At 55.8% G+C, this 19324-nt stretch overlaps 1 protein-coding gene across 1 annotated transcript in view; it reads left to right on the top strand.

Annotated features, from left to right (window-relative positions):
• Positions 1–19324, top strand: part of JPH3 (junctophilin 3) — a 76580-nt gene that overhangs the window by 23432 nt on the left and 33824 nt on the right. Inside the window, exon 2 of the mRNA XM_043436314.1 lies at positions 7841–8618. Within this exon, the coding sequence (XP_043292249.1) occupies positions 7841–8618 (778 nt within the window). The remainder of the gene's footprint in view (positions 1–7840; positions 8619–19324) is intronic.

The following is a 19324-nucleotide window of genomic DNA, read 5'->3' as shown; positions in this document are numbered from 1 at the left end:
TTCTACAGCTGGGGAAACAGCTGGGAAGACCACTGTTGTGCGAATTTTCTCATGAAAGTCTCATCCCCCTTGAAAAATTTAGTCTTTATCATGATGATGTGCTCATAGTTTAAGATGTCAGTGGGCGCTACAAACAATAGCACTTAGAACAAAATCAGCAGGATCCCGATCCCTACTGCTGCCCAGAACTATGACTTTAAACTCCTGCAGCCTTGTCTTTAGAGACTCACCTCTGAGTTTCTCCATCTGTGTGATGACTGCTTCCTTGGTTCATCATCTCTTTGAGCTGTTAGGTACTGACTTCCTAAGGGGCTACAGTCCATGGGGTCGCAAAGAGTCAGACACGACTGAGCGATTTAACACGCACGCACTGACTTCCTAAGAGGCAGCATGGGACTTTTAAATGAAGAGTCTCAGTCTTGGGACTTGCCTGGTGGTCCAATGGTTAAGAATCCACCTGCTAATGCTGGGGACATAGGTTCTATCCCTGATCTGGGAACTAAGATTCCATGTGCCTAGGGGCTACTAAGCCCACAAGCCACAACTACTGAGCCCGTGTGCTGCAACTACTGAAGCCTGCTTGCCCTAGAGCCCATGCTCTGCAACGAGAAGCCGCTGCAATGAGAAGCCACACACCACAACTAGAGAAAGTCTCTGTGCAGCAACAAAGAGCCAGCATAGCCTATATATATTTATATGTATAATTGAGACAGACTTAAATAAAAGATTCTCAGTCTTTTAGAACCACCTTCCTCTTCCCTTTAACTGTTTCAGCATGGTTACAATTCTTCTGTTAAATTCGTCAGGAGTTGTCATTATTACAAGACTATTAAGCATTACTTATTACCAGGGCAAGCAATGCACTAATTCTATATACACTCAAGTACTTCTCCTGTGCAGCATAAGTTAGTAACTGCCTCAGTTTTTCAAATGTATGAAGTGAAAGTCGCTCAGTTGTGTCCAACTCTTTGCGACCCCATTGACTGTAGCCCGCCAGGCTCCTCTGTCCTTGGAATTCTCCAGGCAAGAATACTGGAGTGGGTAGCTATTCCCTTCTCCAGGGGATCTTCGCAACCCAGGGATCAAACCCAGGTCTCCCACATTGCAGGTAGATTCTTTACCACCTAAGCCACCAGAGAAACTCAAGAATACTGGAATGGGTAGCCTATCCCTCTTCCAAGGGATCTTCCGGACCCAGGAATCGAACCAGGGTCTGCTGCGTTGCAGACGGATTCTTTACCAGCTGAGCTACCAGGGAAGCCCTGGTTCCCCTGTCAGGGAATTGAACCCCTGTCTCCCACATGACAGGCGGGAATACTTACCACTATGCTGGTCATTTCTTTCCCCACCTTCCAAATGCTCAGTAAAATACTACTCCGTACAGCTTTTTGCCTGAACAAATCCACCAAATTCTCTACATATATGCAGTATACACACATTTCATATTCACATATTTCATATTTTCTTTCATTGCTTGCTCTAAGTTATATACAATTGACCCTTGGGCAGTGTCAGGATGAGGGGCTCCGACCCTCCACGAATTTGAAAATCTATGTATAATTGATAGTCAACCTCAGTGTGTGCAGTCCCACAGTATCTGCAGTTCTGCATCTGTGGATTCAACCGCTGTAGTTTTTAACCATTGGAAAAAAATCATGTATAATTGGACCCTCAAACCTGTGGTATTTTTGTGTGCATATGTAAAATCGTTTCCCCTCATGTTTGTTGGATCCCCGTGTCCTCCCTCTTCTGTGGTTTGCGTCCTCGTTTTGGTGGAGTACATCTTGCAGTAGCTCCCTGAGAAAGGATGCATGGAAGATAGTTGTTGTGGATTAATTACTTGATCGATTGGTTGTATATGTAGTTTTATATTGAAAATCATTTTTGTTCCGAATTTGAGTGGGAGAAATTCCCCACCGAGGTCTCGGTCTCAGTGTTGCTACAGAAAGGTCTCATGCCATGCTCTCAGTCCTTCGTGTGAAGTCTCTCTTTCTTCTCTGGAAGCACTTGGGATCTTCCTTTGCTCGCTGAGGTTCTGAAGTTTCACTGGACTTGGCCTGTGTCTCTCTCCTTGGTCATGCAGGGTGTCTTGAGCCCTTTCAGCCTGGACGCTCACATCCTTCAATTCTGGGACACTTTCCCATTTTACATCTTTGGTAATTTTCCTTCCTTGCTTTCTGGAACTCCTAGTATATAGATTTGAAGCCTTCTACATGACTCATGAATGGCTCTAAATTTCTTCTATCTCTCACTACTTTGCCTACCTCTTTTTGTTCTAGTTTCTGAAAGATTTCCTTGACTTTATCATCCAACTCACATCAAAATTTTTATTTTGGCCATTACACTTTTAATTTCCAAGAACTCTTTTTCCCTGATTTTTCCCCTTTTTTTAAAAACTGCATTTGATTCTCATTTTGAAGGTTCATCATCTGTCTTGTCTCTGTGAGGATTTACTGTTTGGTGTCCACACCCTGCATTTCCCATGATTCCCTCCAGCTTTCCCCTAGGTGGGGCTCTTCCCTGCCACCTCACCGTTAGGCGCCATGGGTGAGCATCCTTCCAGGATGGGGCCCTGGCCTGAGCACCACGTCCCCATCTGCTGTGGGCGCCATGCCCCTCCCAGGAAGAAGAGTCCCCATCCCGCCCAGGGCTTGTTCTTGGAGGACACAGCATCTGGCTAGACTGACCTGTCTTGTCCCCAGACTGGTCCCTGAAACTATCACAACATTGACAGTTGAACGCGTTGTGTCTGTGATGAACTTCAGTGGAGGAGGCTGGGGAGAGGTTTCAGGGTAAGAAAGTAGAAGTGTGTGAGAGACGCGAGGGCCCTGGGGAGACCTGACTGAGTCAGCAAGAGCAGACTGTGCACACCACCCGGGGGGCCAGCAGCGGGGGTGAGGCCCGGATCTCCGCCGGCTGAGGGCCGTGGGGCGGAGCCAGCTTTTGAATTTGGGCCCGGTGGTGTCCAGAGCCAGAGGGCAGTGTCCACGGTGTGCCCAGAGCAATGGTCACAGTGGCCCCCGAGTGGGTCCCTGAACACAGTGTTGGCCTTCCCGGAAGGCTCGTCAGGAACGCAGGGGCTGTGGCCAGGAGCTCAGGGGATGTTGGACATAGCCCTGCAAGCCTGAGACCTGCTGGTGTTCACACCTCTTTGGCTCTTCTCTGCAGGCCCAGGTCGCTCCAGTTGGCATCTCACAGGCCACATTTGGGAGGTTTGTTTTCTCACCTGAGGTCCACTGAGATCTGGTTCTGAGTTCTGGGTGACGGGGTCATCCCTCATCTTCATTGCGATGTGCAGAGTCCCTGAGTGGGTCACCTGCGTGCCACCCTGCCCCCCCTAAGGTTGCCTGCCCCCCACCCCCAGGTGCCCCCTGGATGGTTCATCTTCATCTGGGTGTCTCCCCGTGAGGGGCAGACACAGGGCTTGCGGGGCCCCGGGTTGGGGTACAGAGTGCAGACAGGAAGTTGCCCTGCCCTGGGGTCTGCACCACCCAGACTGACCCCGCAGCACCACGGGGGTCAGGGCGCCCCTGCCGGGGCCACACGTGGTCTTCTCTCTGCACTGGGCTGGCTTCTGTCTTTCCACATGCAAGCTGCTTGGGATATAAAACAAAACGATGGACTTAGTCTTTTTAAATAACCGACCAGATTCAATGAAACAGCCATGGGGAACCAGGGGTTTGATTTCAAGCCGTCCTCTGCTGGCCCCAAACAAGAAAAGGAGGTGGGAAGAGAAGAAAGGACCTGGCCCAGCGGGGGCCAGCCCAGAGCCCCACTTTGGGAGAAACTGGCTCCTGGCTGAAGGCCTGTCTTCTTTCTCCTGATCTGGACCAGCCCTGAAGCCGGGCCCAGCTACCCCAGCAGGTCACAGCAGAGCTGATCAGGAGTGTATTTCTGTAATATCGAAATCCATTTTTCTTACTGACGTCAGCTGTAAATTCAGAAATGTGTTCCGACTGGGAACAAAAGTGCAAATACAATAAAACTGCAAGCCCTGAGCAAGGAAAGCTCAGCTGCCCGCATCACACCGTGTGCAGGAGGCCACACCCATGGCTCCATGTGTCTAGCGGACGGTCATGGTCGTCACCCCCATGTCACAGGTGAATTAGGAGATCTGAGAGGTGGAGTGAGGACCCCAGGTCTTGGGTAAGTAGAAAACCCAGGCTCTGAACTCGGGGCTCCTGACTCCCGGTGCCCACGCCCCAGGCTCCAGCACTGCTGGGCAGGCTGGCCCATCAGGGCCCCAGCAACCACAGGCATTTGTTTCAAAGCCCCGACGCCCTCACTCTGCTCAAATCACCTAGAATATGACCAGCTCATCTTCTGTCTTATGTTTCTCACTGTGCGTGCGAAGTTGCTTCAGTCGTGTCTGACTCTTTGTGACCTCGTGGACTGTAGCCCGCCAGGCCCTTCTGTCCATGAGATTCTCCACGCAAGAATACTGGAGTGGGTTGCCATGTCCTCCTCCAGGGGATCTTCCCGACCTAGGGATCAAACCAGTGTCGCTTACGTCTCTTGAATTGGCAGGAGGGTTCTTTACCCCAGCACAACCTGGGAAGCCCATTTCTCACTGTGCTTCCGTTCATTTTTCTGTTACTGGTTATTACTGCCTATCTAATTACAGACCATCTTCGTCACCCCAAAAGGAAACCCTAACCCCGATGGCCGTCATTCTCGCCCCTCCGCCAGCCCCTGGCGACCACCAACCTGCTGTCTCCTTGGACTGTCCTTTGAGGCCGTGTATTTTAAAGCGGAGGCTGGCTGTGCGGGCCCTTTTCTTAGCGTTCGCTCCTGTCTGGGCCCACCCTCTGCACACATCTCTGACCCTCTCCAGCCTCGGCTCACCTGTCCAGGGACCTCTGGAGTCACGGAACTCAGGAATAGTATGCCGAGCAGCTTTTTCCCTGATGTGAAAACAGACTAAGCTCTGCAGGGCTGCGTGGCTTGTGGAAGGCCAGGGCAGCAGGACCCAGGAGCTCAGAGTGGCAGGGAGACTCGAATCCCCACCTGAGACCCTTGCTTCGCCTGCACCGACGCTCAGAGCAAGCTGCTGCTGCCTTTGTCTCCGCGTATGCAATAGATTCCACGTCCACGTCTGGAAGGTGGAACGATGCCCTCCAGCCTGCGGGGATGTTGTGCTGACTCCGAGATCGGCACAGGGAGGCCCGCTTCCTGACTCCCTGCTGTTATCACCCTTTTATCTGGGGGAGGGAGTGTGGGCGCTCATTTTCTCAGGGATGGAGGTGGCCTGCACCTTGCAGGATGCCGGGTGTGGCTTCCAGCCTGGTGCCCTCTGGACAAGGGTGGGCAGGACCTCATCTGTGTGCAGAGCCCTGCCAGGGGGAGGACACGAACCCTGGGGTTGAATCCTGTCGCCCTCTGAGCCTCAGTTTCCTCACCTGCCAGGTAAAGAGCTGTTTATCCCTAAGGTTTTCTTCCTTAACCAAATTTTCTTTCATTTTGCAAACTTTTTGTTTTATATTGGAGTAGAGTTGATTTACAATATTGTGATAGTCTCAAGTGCACAGCAAAGGGATTCAGTTACACGTATCCCTAAGGTTTTGATGATGATGATGAACAACAATTGCTGTTTGTCAAGCGTTAACAAACTTTTCTGCACTTTATGCGGATTGCCACATTTAATCCACACAACCACCTTCCCTGTTTTACAGGTGAGGAAACTGAGGCATGGGGACTTAAAGCAGATATTCCCAAGGTCACAGATGCAGAAAGAGTGGAGCTGGGACTCGATCCCCTGTCTGCCCCCCTCCTAACTCTTCCCTCTACCCCCACACCCACGACCTCCACAAGGCTGGGTGTGGAGCCCCCATGTGTCCTCAGCTCTGTGCTCAGCCTGCCTTGAGGGGGTGCAGGGGTGCTGGTGGGGAGGTGGGCTGAGTCTCTTCATACAAGGGCATCCTCAGCTTTGTGGGGGGACTGCCAGAGAAACCCGGGGTGACATCATGGGAGACCCCAGCGGGGGCGGCTGGATTCAGCAAATAAATGAATTTCAGATCATCAGCCTGATCATTTCTAGCCTAAGTATGTCCCATGTAACATTCTCTGAAAATTACTTGTCCATGTGGAATTCAGATTTAACTGGGGGTCCTGTGTTTTATCTGACCCAACCCACAAGTGGAAGTGGCAGGAAGCTGGGACTGAGAGATCTCTGCAACAGAAGCTGGCTCCCAGCTTGAACTGGCCAGAGGAAGGCCGCTGTCTGGCGGAAGGGTCTGGCCTTAAAGGACCAGCTTCCCACAGCCACCCACCCAGGAAGGGAGGAGCCATCCAGGACCAGAGGCTAGTCCAGCGTCCCTCTCACAACCCAGGGTGCAAGTCCCGGCTCTCAGTCCCAGCCTGGGCAGCTGTGGCCCCAGGCAGGAAAAGCTGTTGATATTGGGGGCGGGGTGGCAGGATGGGAGAAGGTGGGGAGCCCCGCCCTGCTGTGTGCTGAGTGTCATTTAATTTGCATAACTACCTACTGCTTGAGAAATGGAGACCCGTCCTGTTAGAGTCACACAGCCAATAAGCAGAGCAAGAATATGAGCCCAGTGCTGTGATGTTTTAGCTTGATTGTGGTAAGATATATAGATAATATAAAACTCGCCACGTGAACCATTTCTAAGTGCACAGTTCAGTGGCATCAATCACTCTTACAGTGTCACACAGCCATCACCTCTGTCTGCTTTCAGGACTTCTGTCCCCCCAGACAGTAACTCTGTACCCATTAAGCAATAATTGCCCGTTCCCTGCCCCCAGCCCCAGCCCCGCCATCTACTTGCAGGCTGTCTGGTTTGACTCCTGGATATCTCCTGTGAGAGGAATCAAATAGCGAGTGTCCTTTGTGACGTGTATTTCACCGAAGGTGGTCTCAGGGTTCATCCATGTTGTAGCAAATGGCAGGATGGCCTTCCTCTTGAAGGCTGCATGAACAATGTTTCATTGTTGGATGGACCACATTTTCTCTGGCTTTTGTGAGTAATGCTGCTGGGCTCCTGCAGGTATGAGTGCCTGAGTCTCCACTTTGGATTCTTTTGGAGACATCAGGTCTGCCAGTTCTCATGGCTTCAGGTGGTGGTCTTCCCAACTCTTCTTGGATGCCTCCAGCAATGGAGAACTCACTACCTTCCAAGACAGTCTCGTCAGTACCCAGTCTGTAGCCTGGCTCTGCGTCCTCACATCTGTCACTCGTGGGCCCCACGAGGCCAGCGTGGAGCCGCTCACCTAGGGTGTCCCACACCCTTCCTTGTGCCCACGTGCCTGAGGAGCTCTGCACTTCACTCCCGGCTGCATCGGACTCTTACTCCTCTCTCCCCCTCCCCGAACCCTAAGGGAGCAGAATTCAGCTGCGAGAAACAGGAGGGAAGGGTCTTTAAAAATGACCACTCGTGAGTAACAAGGACACTTACATTACCATATGTAAAATAGATAGCCATAAGGGAAATTGCTGTATGGCTTAGGAAATTCAAACGGGGCTTTGTTTCAACCTAGAGGAGTAGGATGGGGAGGGAGATGAGAGGGAAGTTTAAAAGAGAGGGGATATATGTATACCTATGGGTGACTCATGTTGAGTTTTGACGGAAAACAGCAAAATTCTGTAAAGCAATTATCCTTTAATAAAAATAAATTAATTAAAAAAAAGAATGGTATACTTTAGACAGCACCACAAAAAAATAATAAATAAAATGACCACGCGTGATAGAAACCGTCAAACCACCTGGGGGCTGACGGTCTGTCTGCCTCGATGCTAACCTGGCCGAGTTGCCCCAGGACGGGGCGAACCGTGGCGGCCGCTCACCCCTCCCGCCCGCGAGCCTCACCCTCTCGCTTGTCTCCGCAGGGACCTACCAGGGCCAGTGGGTCGGCGGCATGCGCCAGGGCTACGGCGTGCGGCAGAGCGTCCCCTACGGCATGGCGGCGGTCATCCGCTCGCCCCTGAGGACCTCCATCAACTCCCTGCGCAGCGAGCACAGCAACGGCGCGGCGCTTCACCCCGACGCCTCCCCCGCCGTGGCCGGCAGCCCCGCCGTGTCCCGCGGGGGCTTCGTGCTGGTGGCGCACAGCGACTCCGAGATCCTCAAGAGCAAGAAGAAGGGGCTGTTCCGGCGCTCGCTGCTGAGCGGGCTGAAGCTGCGCAAGTCGGAGTCCAAGAGCAGCCTGGCCAGCCAGCGCAGCAAGCAGAGCTCCTTCCGCAGCGAGGCCGGCATGAGCTCGGTCAGCTCCACGGCCAGCGACATCCACTCCACCATCAGCCTGGGCGAGGGCGAGGCCGAGCTGTCGGCCATCGAGGACGACATCGACGCCACCACCACCGAGACCTACGTGGGCGAGTGGAAAAGCGACAAGCGCTCGGGCTTCGGCGTCAGCCAGCGCTCGGACGGGCTCAAGTACGAGGGCGAGTGGGCGGGCAACCGGCGTCATGGCTACGGCTGCATGACCTTCCCCGACGGCACCAAGGAGGAGGGCAAGTACAAGCAGAACATCCTCGTGAGCGGCAAGCGCAAGAACCTCATCCCGCTGCGCGCCAGCAAGATCCGCGAGAAGGTGGACCGGGCCGTGGAGGCGGCCGAGCGGGCGGCCACCATCGCCAAGCAGAAGGCGGAGATCGCGGCCTCCAGGTAGGAGGGTGAGGGCCGGCGTCGGGGGTGGGGGTGCCGCGGGGCGGTTCTGGGTCTCCGGATCCGGTCTGGTTGGTGGTGCTGTCTGCTTTGAGGCCTACGCGGGTGTTTCTCAAACTATGCCCCGTGGAACCCTGGGGTTCCTTGGAGGTTCTCAGAGGTGGAGCAAGGAGATGGTTGGTCTGAGGAGGCTCCGGGTCTTACAACCTCCCCTCAAATGGAGCAAACCTCCCTTCCTGTCTCTTCCTTGTTTTATATGCTGGTGTTTGATGGAGAACGATATTGGCCATTCTCTTGGTAGGGTGCACAGCACAGCTGCTGGCTGAGAGGAAGGTGTGTGCCCCCACGGCCACATTCCCAGCCAGGCATGGAGTGCCCTGTGCTGCAGGGATGTGGGAGGCAGGGGGCAGCTGTCCTGGCCACCCCAGCCCGAGGCCCAGATTGTCCCCAGGCCCTGGAGATGGCACCAAGTGAGCAGGGCTGGGTTGTGGGCCCCGGCCCAGGAGTCACTTGCAACTTGGTGCTGTTGGCCATCAGCTGTTCTCAGCAGGACACGGGACTCACTGTGTGGATTCAGCAGCCTCCAGACCCTAAGCGGGGCCCAGAATTGACTATAGGCGGGCGCTGTGTTGGCTATTGAGGTGTCTTTGTATTGGTGCAGGGGTGGGAACTTCAGAGCTGGTAGAAGGGGCCCCTGGGTCCCCCCAGGAAGCTCAGAGGAAAGTGTGTGAGCCTGGGTCTGCCCCGTGCTGCTGCGGGAGGCCGTGGACAGCAGGAACCGCCAGCCACAGGTTGAAGGAAGCCACTCGGTTGAAAACCAGAGCCCCCAGGTGGTCACGCTGCTGGGTTCTCAGGGAACCATTCCTGACTTGAGTGTATCGAGAGCCTCTGGCCATCTGTCTACTTCCTGGGTGAAGGCAGGGCCCTAGGGTCAGCCCCGAGGGTCGTGGGGCCTGGGATAGGAGTCTGGGGCACTTTAGACGCCTCAGGCTGCCCATATAGGATGTGTCCAGGAGGACAGACGCTGAGTCTTTCTGGATAATTCTGAACTCCTGGCCAGGGCAGGCCTGGGATTATTCCAGGGAGACACCCAGCTCAGTTATGGCTCAGGCCTTCCCAGCCTCATCGCTAATAAAACTTTAGCCCATTTGGTTCTGGTTCTCAGCGACCTTCCATCCATACTGGAAGAACAAAAAAAGGTGGCTGTGGTTTGTTGGCAGGATATCTGCCGCTCACAGCCAAGGTCTTAGAGGGGAACGAAACCCATTCCAAGAAGCCAAGGGGAAAAAGGAGTTACTGCCTGAATGTCGGGGTCCAGCTCTGTTCACCCCTGCCTGTTCCCCCAGAAGTGTTCAGGCACACAATAAATAGGAGCAGCGTTTATCACTGCTCCTCTGGTATTTTACAATCAAATTTGGTTCCCTAGTTATTTTTCCTTTATGAATATATAACTCTTGCTCCACATAGAAAAACTGGATGATGGAACATGAAAGGCAGGGAGCAACCTGAGGGCGGGTCTCATGCATCACCCAGAGACCCCGCTGGTGTTGGGCATTTTTCTTTTTTTCAAATAGTTCATCTATTTTTTACCTTTTGTGTTTCTTCATCTTATTGACCTCAGTGGACACAAGGCACTTTACAGGGCAGGAGGGCAGTGTCATCAGAAATTTAGGGGCTTGGGAGGCAAAAGCACAAAGATTTCATGGACAGTATTCCCCAGAATTGGCTATTTTATTTTTGCTAATGTTTATTTATTCGGCTGCGCCGGGTCTTGGTTGTAGTACACGGGATCTTCGATCTTTGTTGCGGCATGCGGGATCCTTAGTTGTGGTGTGCGAGCTCTTATTTGCGGCATGTGGGATCTAATTCCCTGACCAGAGATTGAACCCGGGCCCCTTGCATTGGAAGTGTGGAGTCTTAGCCTCTGGACCACCAGGGAAGTTCTGACTTTATTTGAAAGTCTGACGCTCAGGTGAGCCTCTTGGAACTGGGGGCATGGGATGCAGGGCCGTTTTCTGACACACCCCCAGAACCTGGGGGGTGCTGGTCTCTAAGAAGGAGTACATGGAGGTGGTGGTGTGGGCGGAGCTCAGAGCCAGCTCCCCGAGGACCCCCACCTGGACCCCCATGCAGCTGCCTGCCTGGCACAAAGGCCTGAGGGTGGCTCTGTGTATCGCGTGCTAGCTCGCTGAACATCCAGCCTGGCCCACCGCTGCTGAGCAGCCTGGGGAGGGCGCTCACCGTCTCTGGGCTGGGTCCTTGTGGACAGATGGCCTGGAGCAGCATGCAGTGCCCTCAGCGAGTGTGGGGCCTGGCCACCCTCCCAGGTGACCCCTGAACCGGGTCGGCCCCTCCCCTCGCACCCCGGCCTTGCGGGGAGGTGGGTGTGAATGCACACCCTGATGTGGTCTCAGCCTGGTGGCCTCGTGGTGCCCTGGGCCACCATCAGAGGTGGGAGGGGACAGTGTCCTCGGTCCCCAGACACGGTGAGGACGAGCCTCCATTCCAGGCTGTGGCAGGAGCTGCACTTGCCTGCATTTTCTCAATGGGCTTAGATTAAAAAAAAAAGAGAGAAGCCAGAGGCTGCCATCCTGGAGAGCAAAGCCAGTGGACGCCCGGGAGCCCCGAGGCCCGCCCTCCACCGGAGTGTGAAAGCAGCCGCGGCAGCCGCGTGGGGCCGCGGAGTGGCTGGCCCCAGGCGGGCTGTGGTCACTGTCACAGCCAGGACCCGGCCTGGCGTCAGCGAGCCGTGTCCTCGGGCCCAGCAGGTGCAATCGCTGAGCCGAGCCAGCCAGAAACGGTTCGGGACGTGTGTCCTCTCTCCCAGTGCGGGGACCTCCTGGGGGGCGGCTGCTGTGAGGAGGGGCACGGGCCTTCCTGGGAAAGGGGGCGGCACAGAGCTCGGGGTCCCAGATGGGGTCCTGTTCCCTCTGTTTCAGGGTGCACCGCACCCACCCTGGCTTCTGGGGCCGGGGCTAGGCCACATGGCTGAGATGAAGAGCTGGGGTTCCTCCTGAGCGCTGGGTCTGCAGGCTGGCCCCCATCATCGCTGCCTGTCATGCAGGCTGGCATCACTGGGGACACCTAGGCAGCCCACCCAGAGATACAGAACTCCTCAATGGGGGTGCCACCTGGGCTCCAGAGCCCTGCCCCAGCCCCCTCAGGTTGTGTGGAAAATGCAGATGCCCCTCACCCCCAGAGCTTCTGCCTCAGCAGATCCGGATGGGGCCTGAGCACCTGCACTCCTGGGGAGCCCCTGGGATGCTGGTGCTGGCTGGGCCCCCAGCAGGGGAGCAGACATGCCTGCGGCCGAGGTGGGAGGTGGAGGAGCTTCCTGCTCTGTCAGGTAACGTGGAGCCAGGGCTCAGGGGAAGGTGTGCCAGGCCGGTCGGTCTGCAGAGACAGGCGGGCTCAGAGACCCCACTGGCCTACCCCAGGGACTTCTCAGCAATGTGTTGTCTGCACAGAAGCTAGTTCTGAATGAATGAATGAAGCTAGTTCTGAATGAATGAATGAATGAATGAAGATGCTTAGCCCCGCCCCTTCTCATCGTCAGGGGCCCGGCCACCTCCTTCTGTCTGAGACCTGGAGGCAAGGCCATGGCCACCATGGGGCTGGGCCAGGTTCCCAGTCCATCCCAGGTGGACTGCGGGTCCCCTCTTGCTCCTGGGTGCCTGCAGACTCTCCAGGGCGAGGTGGACCCACTGTGGTCCAGCAGGGCAGCGTCCTCAGCAGAGCCCACGGGACAGAACTGCAAGTTCCCGCGGGTTTAGTCTGTCTCGGGCCTGACCTCCTGTAGACGTGGTCAGTCCTGGTCCAGGTGCGCTGTGGGGCCTGGTGGGTCAGCTGGCTCCACGGGGGGAGGAGAGGTAAATTCCCCCCAAGGTCCTGGGTTGTGGGGGTTACACCAGAGCCTGAGTCTGGTGAATGTGACAGCTCACTGTCCTCACCCTGAGACCCTGCGGGAACTGGAGAGGGAGGGGCTGGGTGGTGGAACAGACGCTTCTGTCCCAGCCGCCTCTTCTTGGCCAGGCTGCCCTCTGGCGCTAAAACTGCAGCCTGGAGCTTGAGCCAGCTCTGCTTCCTGGGAGTGACCGCTGTGCTCGGGGGTGAGAGGGGAGGAGGTGTGGGCGGGGCGGCCTCGCGGTTCCAGGCTGCGGAAGTCCCCGCGGGGCAGGGGTGTGGGGGCAGGAGGTGCGCTGAGGCTGCTGGTGGTCATGGTGGTCGGCAGGGCCATGGCCACAGGCCCGCGTGCTGCCCATCAGCTGATAACTCCGTCTCGTGATGCTTTGCTGAGTGAGCAGAGTTGTGGGCAGGTGGAGCTAGGAGGGACCTTGACCTGACGTTTAGGTGGAAGGTGACAAGTTCCTGGCAGGGGGACAACCATTCCTGCCTCCTGTACCCATGGGGGTTGCAACCGCATCCTCGCACCAGGCCGGCCGGCCCTTCTGAAGGACGGTGGTGTTCCCCACCGGCGAGGTGGGAGAGCGGGCTCCGAGGGCAGCCTGGCTGAGAGTCAGGCCCCCGTGCGGGCAGGGCGGAGCCGGTCTCAGAGCTGGGCGGTGGCCCAGGCAGGACTAGAACTCACATCTTGGTGCTGTCTGCTGCCCTGCACCTGCTCTCAGCCCCTTCAGACCTGGACCCAGACTGGGGGCTCTGTGAATAGAGGGGTGCTGGCTGCCTTCCGTGAAGTGCTCTCAAAATCCAGCCCTGCCCCTGGACAGGAGGGCTTCCTGCATGAAACCTCGATGAGGTCTGCTCAGGGACAGGCTTCTACGTCCCCAGTCGTCTTTTTTATGTCGATCCTGGGCTGGTGTCTGTTTGGGCCTCGGGGAGACCTGTTTGCTTTAAGCTTTCTGCTGCGGCTTCTCTCTCTCTCTCTCTTTTTTATTGCAGTGCGGGCTTTTCTCTAGTTGCCGCGAGCAGGGGCTGCTCTCTGGTTGCAGTGTGCAGGCTTCTCATTGCGGTGGCTTCTCTTGTTGCAGAGCACAGGTTCTAGGGCATACGGGCTTCAGTAGTTGTGGCTCCTGGGCTCTAGATTGCAGGCTTAATAGTTGTGGCTCACAGGCTTAGTTGCTCCACAACATGTGTGATCCTTCTGGACCAAGGATCGAACCCATGTCTTCAACAGGCGGATTCTTTACCACTGAGCCACCAGGGAAGCCTGCTGTGGCTTCTCTGGTCCTGTGAGTTACGGGTCTTCAGCAGGTCATCCCCAGAGCCCTGGGGGCAGGGGGACAGTGCATGAGCCCCATGTAGGTCAAGACAGGGAGGGCGCGTTATCTGCAGGGGAGACTGCCTGGGGCTCTCTAACTGGGGCATCTTTCCATCTTAAAGAAAACAATATTTAAGGATCTGAAATCAGGGTGGGGGGGGGTCATGGTTTATTATGGGTTTAGGATACATTCATATCACTCCTTATTAAAATATAAGAGTAATGCATCCTTGTAAAAATACTAAAGCAATAAGGGCGATGGCTTCCTAGGAGGCTCTAGTGGTAAAGAATCTGCCTGCCAATGCAAGGGATGAGGGTTTGATGCCAGGGTGGGGAAGATCCCCTGGAGAAGGAAATGGCAACCCAGTGTTGCTATTGGGAGTGTTCTTGCTGGGAGAATCCCATGGACAGAGGAGCCTGGCAGGCTCCAGCCCCTGGGGCTGTAAAGAGTTGGACACGGCTGAGTGATGGAGCCCTCACACGATAAGGCAGACCAGCATCGAGCAGCCACATCCCACCGTGGGCTGTCCATCTCCCTTAGAGGGAATCACAGTTTTTTCAGCATATGTGCAGATAACTGTATCACACCTACAGGATTCTGGGTCACGGTGAAGGGATTGTACTGCCAACTTGTTCTGTGGCTTGTTTTCCTTTTTCCCTCACTTATGCCAAAGACCTCTTTCCATGTCAGGATTTTCCCCTGGTGTCTGCATCATATTCTGTGTTATGGGTGCACCAGCATTGTGCAACTCTTAGGTGCGTGCTAAGTCGCTTCAGTCGTGTCTGATTCCTTGCAATCCCAGGACTGTGGCCCACCAGGCTCCTCTGTCCATGGGAATCTCCAGGCAAGAATACTGGAGTGAGTTGCCATGCCCTCCCCCAGGCAATCTTCCCAACCCAGGGATCGACCCCTCATCTCTTATGTCCCCTGAATTGGCAGGCGGTTCTTTACCATTAGCGCCACCTGGGAAGCCTGGTCCAACTCTTGCTCTTTAAAGAAATGTTTCATCTGCGTCCCATCCTGCAGTCTTACAAGGCAGCTAAGACTGCCTTGTCTGCCCCGCTCTGCTGCTGGCACAGGTCTTTCCCACCACGACCCCCCAGAGCAAGTGTGCGCGGCTGAGACGTGTGTAAGGCGCTGTCTCATCGCCTGGCGACAGGCTCCATCACCTTACCTTGGCTGGGAGGAAGGCTGCAAGAGGAGGCGGTGGGGCGGCCTTGAGTGACTGCTCTGTCATTGAGGGGTTTCTCCCTGCAGTCAGCCAGTAACAGTGCCCCCGCCACACACCCAAGAAGTCCACATCCTAATAATCCCTGGAACCTGCGGATGTGTGACCTTCCTAGGGAAAAGGGACTTGGCGGATGTGATTACATTCGGCGCTACTCAGGATTGCCGGGGTGGGGCCCAGTGTCGTCACAGGGGTCCTTGTTGCAGGGAGGCGGGAGGGCAGAATAAGTGATGTTGGAAGTGGAGGTCGGGATGAAGTGGCCACAAGCCAGGGGGTGCTGGTGCCTCCAGACGCTGGAAGAGGGGAGGAGATAGATCTCCCTGGAGCCTCCATCGGGAACCAGCCCCAGTTCAGCCTGTAAGACAGACCCGTTCTGGACTTCTGACCTCCAGAACCGTAGGATAACTAATGTGTGCTGTTCTGGGTTGCTGCAGCTCCGTGGAAGCCCGTGCACCCCCAGCTCTGGCACCGGGTGGGCTGTGTCACCTGGTGTCCCCTTTCTAGAAGGAGCAGGTCCATCCCTTTCCCGCCCCCAGCAGGAGACCTGCTCTGCAGCCGTGGTTCCAGGCCCTGCGGAGATGGACTCTTGGTGAGGAGTACGTGCAGCTTCCTGCCTCCGGGGGAGGGCCGGCCACACGCCAGGAGAGACCTTCTGGTGGGCGACAGCCATCTGTTCTGGCTCTGGCCTCCTGACATTAAAAAAAAAAAGAAGAAGGAGAAGAAGAGGCTGGGGAGTGGGGTGCCAGGTCCTGGAAATGCCTGGGTCAGGGGCCAGCCCGAGAGCCCCTGGGGGTGAGAGGCCACGGAGCCCCCAGACCCGGCTCCACCCCAGAGACCCAGGAGCACTTGGCCTTGGGCCTGCGAGTAGCGTCTGTGAGCCGCTTCCCGGGGCCTGGAGGGTGTCGGCTTGGGGTGCCAGCCTGTGCCCACACCTCTGTCACCTCCGGTCGTCGTGCGTGGGGTCGGGGATTCAGGCTGTCAGATGGGATTAGGATCGCTGCCCGCTTTGCTCTGGGCCACTTGTCAGACAGACGCGCTGAGCTCTGACTCACCCGCGGGCAGCTTTCCCACCTGGCATCGGAAGGCTCCTGGGGTGACCTGGGCCCTGTGTTGGCCATGTCCAGGAGAGCCCTGGCCCGGGGTTCTGGGCTGGGGGGCTGCTGAACTCACCCCTTCACAGAGAAGCTGTGGCCTTTTACACGGCCCTGGAGGACGGGCCTCCCACGTGGCCTTGGCGACCTGTCCCCAGACTTGGTGGCACAGGGATTTTTCATCCTAATCTAAACCCAAGCCCTTCTGTTACTGCCCGAGCCTGTTTCTTTCCTGTCATTGAGGGAAATAGTAAAATGATCTGCTGTTAGTAGGTCTGTGGCCTCAGGCAAGGGACATAAACTCCCTGGGTCTCCAATTTCAACCCTGTGAAATGGGTTGAAGAGGTGGCGTGCCCAGTGGGGTTGTTGTGAAGACTGACACATCCCAGGAAAGACAGGACACCAGCTGTCTTCCCCATGACGTGTTAGAGCAGGCGGGAGGGGTGAGGGGGTGTCGGGGGGCTCCCCTGCCCTTGACCCCTCTCCCCCTGGGCAGCCATGGAGTCTCAGTCTCCCCACCTGGGTGCCTGCCTCCCTAGATGTGGAAATGACCACATCCATGCTCATCAGATCCGAGGAGTTTAATTTGAGTTTAAACTGAGGAGTTTCATCAAATCGAAGTTCACTTCAGTGCAGCCTGGAATGGGCAAGCACGTGTGTAGGTTACATGTTTGTTCCTCACCCCCATGCCCTTGGCCGTGTGACTGTGGTCTGCCCCCTGGAGGCTCGGCCATGGGCTTTGTCTGGTCCACGGGACCGGCCTGGAGTGATGGAGGCCCCGTCCCTGTCTGAGGCCCTGGGAGGCTTGCTGTGTTTCTGCTCGCTGTCCTTGTACTTCTGCCGTTGCTGTGACAACACGCCCTGGGAGCCCCCATCCCTGGGGGTGGGGGAGAGGGACGCTTGGGGACACCTGGATGCATAAGCAAGAATAAAGGAGTATTTTAAATCACTTCCTTTTGGGGATGGGGGATTTGTTTGGCATCGCTGACTGCTATGGCCCTCGTGGGTGGTCCTGGATAAAAGGATCACTGTGCTTGTCTGCACACACTGTGGGTCCGGCCGCGCTAGACCATTAGTCCTCTGGGGGGACATTCCTGATCCTTTGTGTGGGTGTCCTGGGGCTGCCACATCAAAGTGCCACAAATGGGGTGGGCTTAAACAACGGGAATGTTTTCTCACAGTCCTGGAGCCAAAAGTCCAATGTCAGGGTGTGGGCAGCGTCACCATCTCTCTGGATGCTCTCGGGGGTAAGGGGGCAGTCCTTCCTGTCTCTTCCAGCTCCTGGGTGTCCAGGCATCCTTGCAGGGTGGCCATATCCCTCCAACCTCTGCCGGTGTCTGTCCTTATGATATGCCATAAGGGCTGCCAGCATCCAGTGTCACCTTATTACATCTGCAAAGACCCTGTTCCAAAGAAGGCCCCACTCTGAGGTTCCCAGTGGATGTGAACTTGGGGTCTGTACTCTGCACGGCTGCCCCACGGCCATGGCTCCTGTGGATGTGAATGCCTTCTTCCACCACCTCACTTCAACTCCTGTGATCACGGCTCCTGCCTCTGGAGTCAGGCCGGCCTCCAGAGGGCTTGGAACAGAACTTACTACTCTCCCAGGGGGCTCCCTGCTTTCCTACAAAGTGTCTTTGGGTCTCAGGGTCTTATGTGCTCCGGGTCATGGTGTCCCAAGCTCTGAGGGGCCACTTTAGCTTTCCCGGACTTTTTCTAACCTTGAGTGTCTTCCATGAGAAGCTGCCTTATCCTCATCTAAGGGGTGTGTGTTGTGGGGGGGCTGGCAGATGGCTTGGGGGGATAGAAGGGGTTTCCTCAGTCACTGCTTGCTGACCACCCTGTTCTCACAATGCCCAGCCTCTGCTCCAGTACGAGCTTCAGGCTTTGTCTGCCGTCAGCACCCACACCTACCCCCGCTGCCACCCCAGACTCTGCCCCGGGCTCCCCTTTGCCTCTCGAAAGATCCACTTGTGGGCTCTGCCAGGTGGGAAGGGTCATCTTCTCCCAGCCTGTCTGGTACCTGGAGGAGTCGTACCACGTGAGCACTGAAGTTACGGCTTTGGGAATTCCCTGGTGGTCCAGTGGTTAAGACCCCATGCTTCCACTGCAAGGAGACCCAGGTTTGATCCCTGGTTGGGGAACTAAGATCCCACATGTCGCATGACACAGGCCAAAAAAGTTATGGATTCAGCCCTACCAGCGACAAGGCAGGAGGGAGAAACAGAAGCTGGGAAGAACAGAACATTTGGTGTGTAAGCACCTCTGAGCTTACTCGTTTCCACTGTAGAGACCTATATATTCTGCATAGTAGAGCCGCTCAGTGTATATACTTTGGGGGATCTTGAAGAGTCATTTTGACCCCTTGAAGTTTTCTCCAAACCTAAAGTCTGTGTGGAACGTGACTTGGCTCCATTAATCAGGACTCTGTTGCAAGCAGTAGCATCATCATTCAAATTAGCTCAAGCAGAGAGGCCCTGTGTTGGCTCCCAGTCGCTGGGTTGGCTTCAGGCACAACTGGATCCAGGGATTCAGATACTGTCAGGGCTGTGTCATTCTCTCCCTTTCTTGCTTCTGCTTTCCTCTGTGTGTTAATTTCACTCTCCAGCAGGTTCTCTGCACGAGGAGGGAAAGGCCACCAGGTCTGTGTTCACGTGCTTCTTAGAGTTCTCGGTCCTGGCGGGAAGGCGAGATGCTTTTCTCCTGGGGCCCATATAGTGATGGTCTGGAAGGGCTCAGCTTGGCTCTGCAGGAGTCACCTGCCTGCTAATTGCCCTTGACGATGGAATTTGCTGATTGGCCAGGCTGGGTCATGTGCCCATCTGAGATGTGAGGGGTGTGGTCAGAGGATGGACATCCTGACACCCCATCAGGAGTGCCGTGGAGGAGGGAAGGTCCCTGATGGGGGGCACTGGGCAAGCAAACCTCTGTCCAGCTCCAGAAGGGAGCACTCTCAGGTCATGTTCTCCCGTCCATGTGGAAGGTTAGAGGTGCCTCACCCGCGCTTCTTCCCATGAAGACACATTCACATACCATCAAGTCACTCTTTAAAGAGCATGACTCATTGGTCTCTAGAGTGTTCAGAGTGGTGCAGCTGTCCTTGCTGCTTCCAGAACATTTCCAGCACACCCCAAAAGAAACCTGTACCCCTTAGCAGCCTCCCCCAGCCCC

This window comes from Cervus canadensis, chromosome 18, assembly GCF_019320065.1.
Source record: "Cervus canadensis isolate Bull #8, Minnesota chromosome 18, ASM1932006v1, whole genome shotgun sequence".
Lineage (NCBI taxonomy): Eukaryota > Metazoa > Chordata > Mammalia > Artiodactyla > Cervidae > Cervus > Cervus canadensis.
Note: the sequence above shows the minus strand (reverse complement) of the source record. Positions and strands in the feature narration are given on the sequence as shown.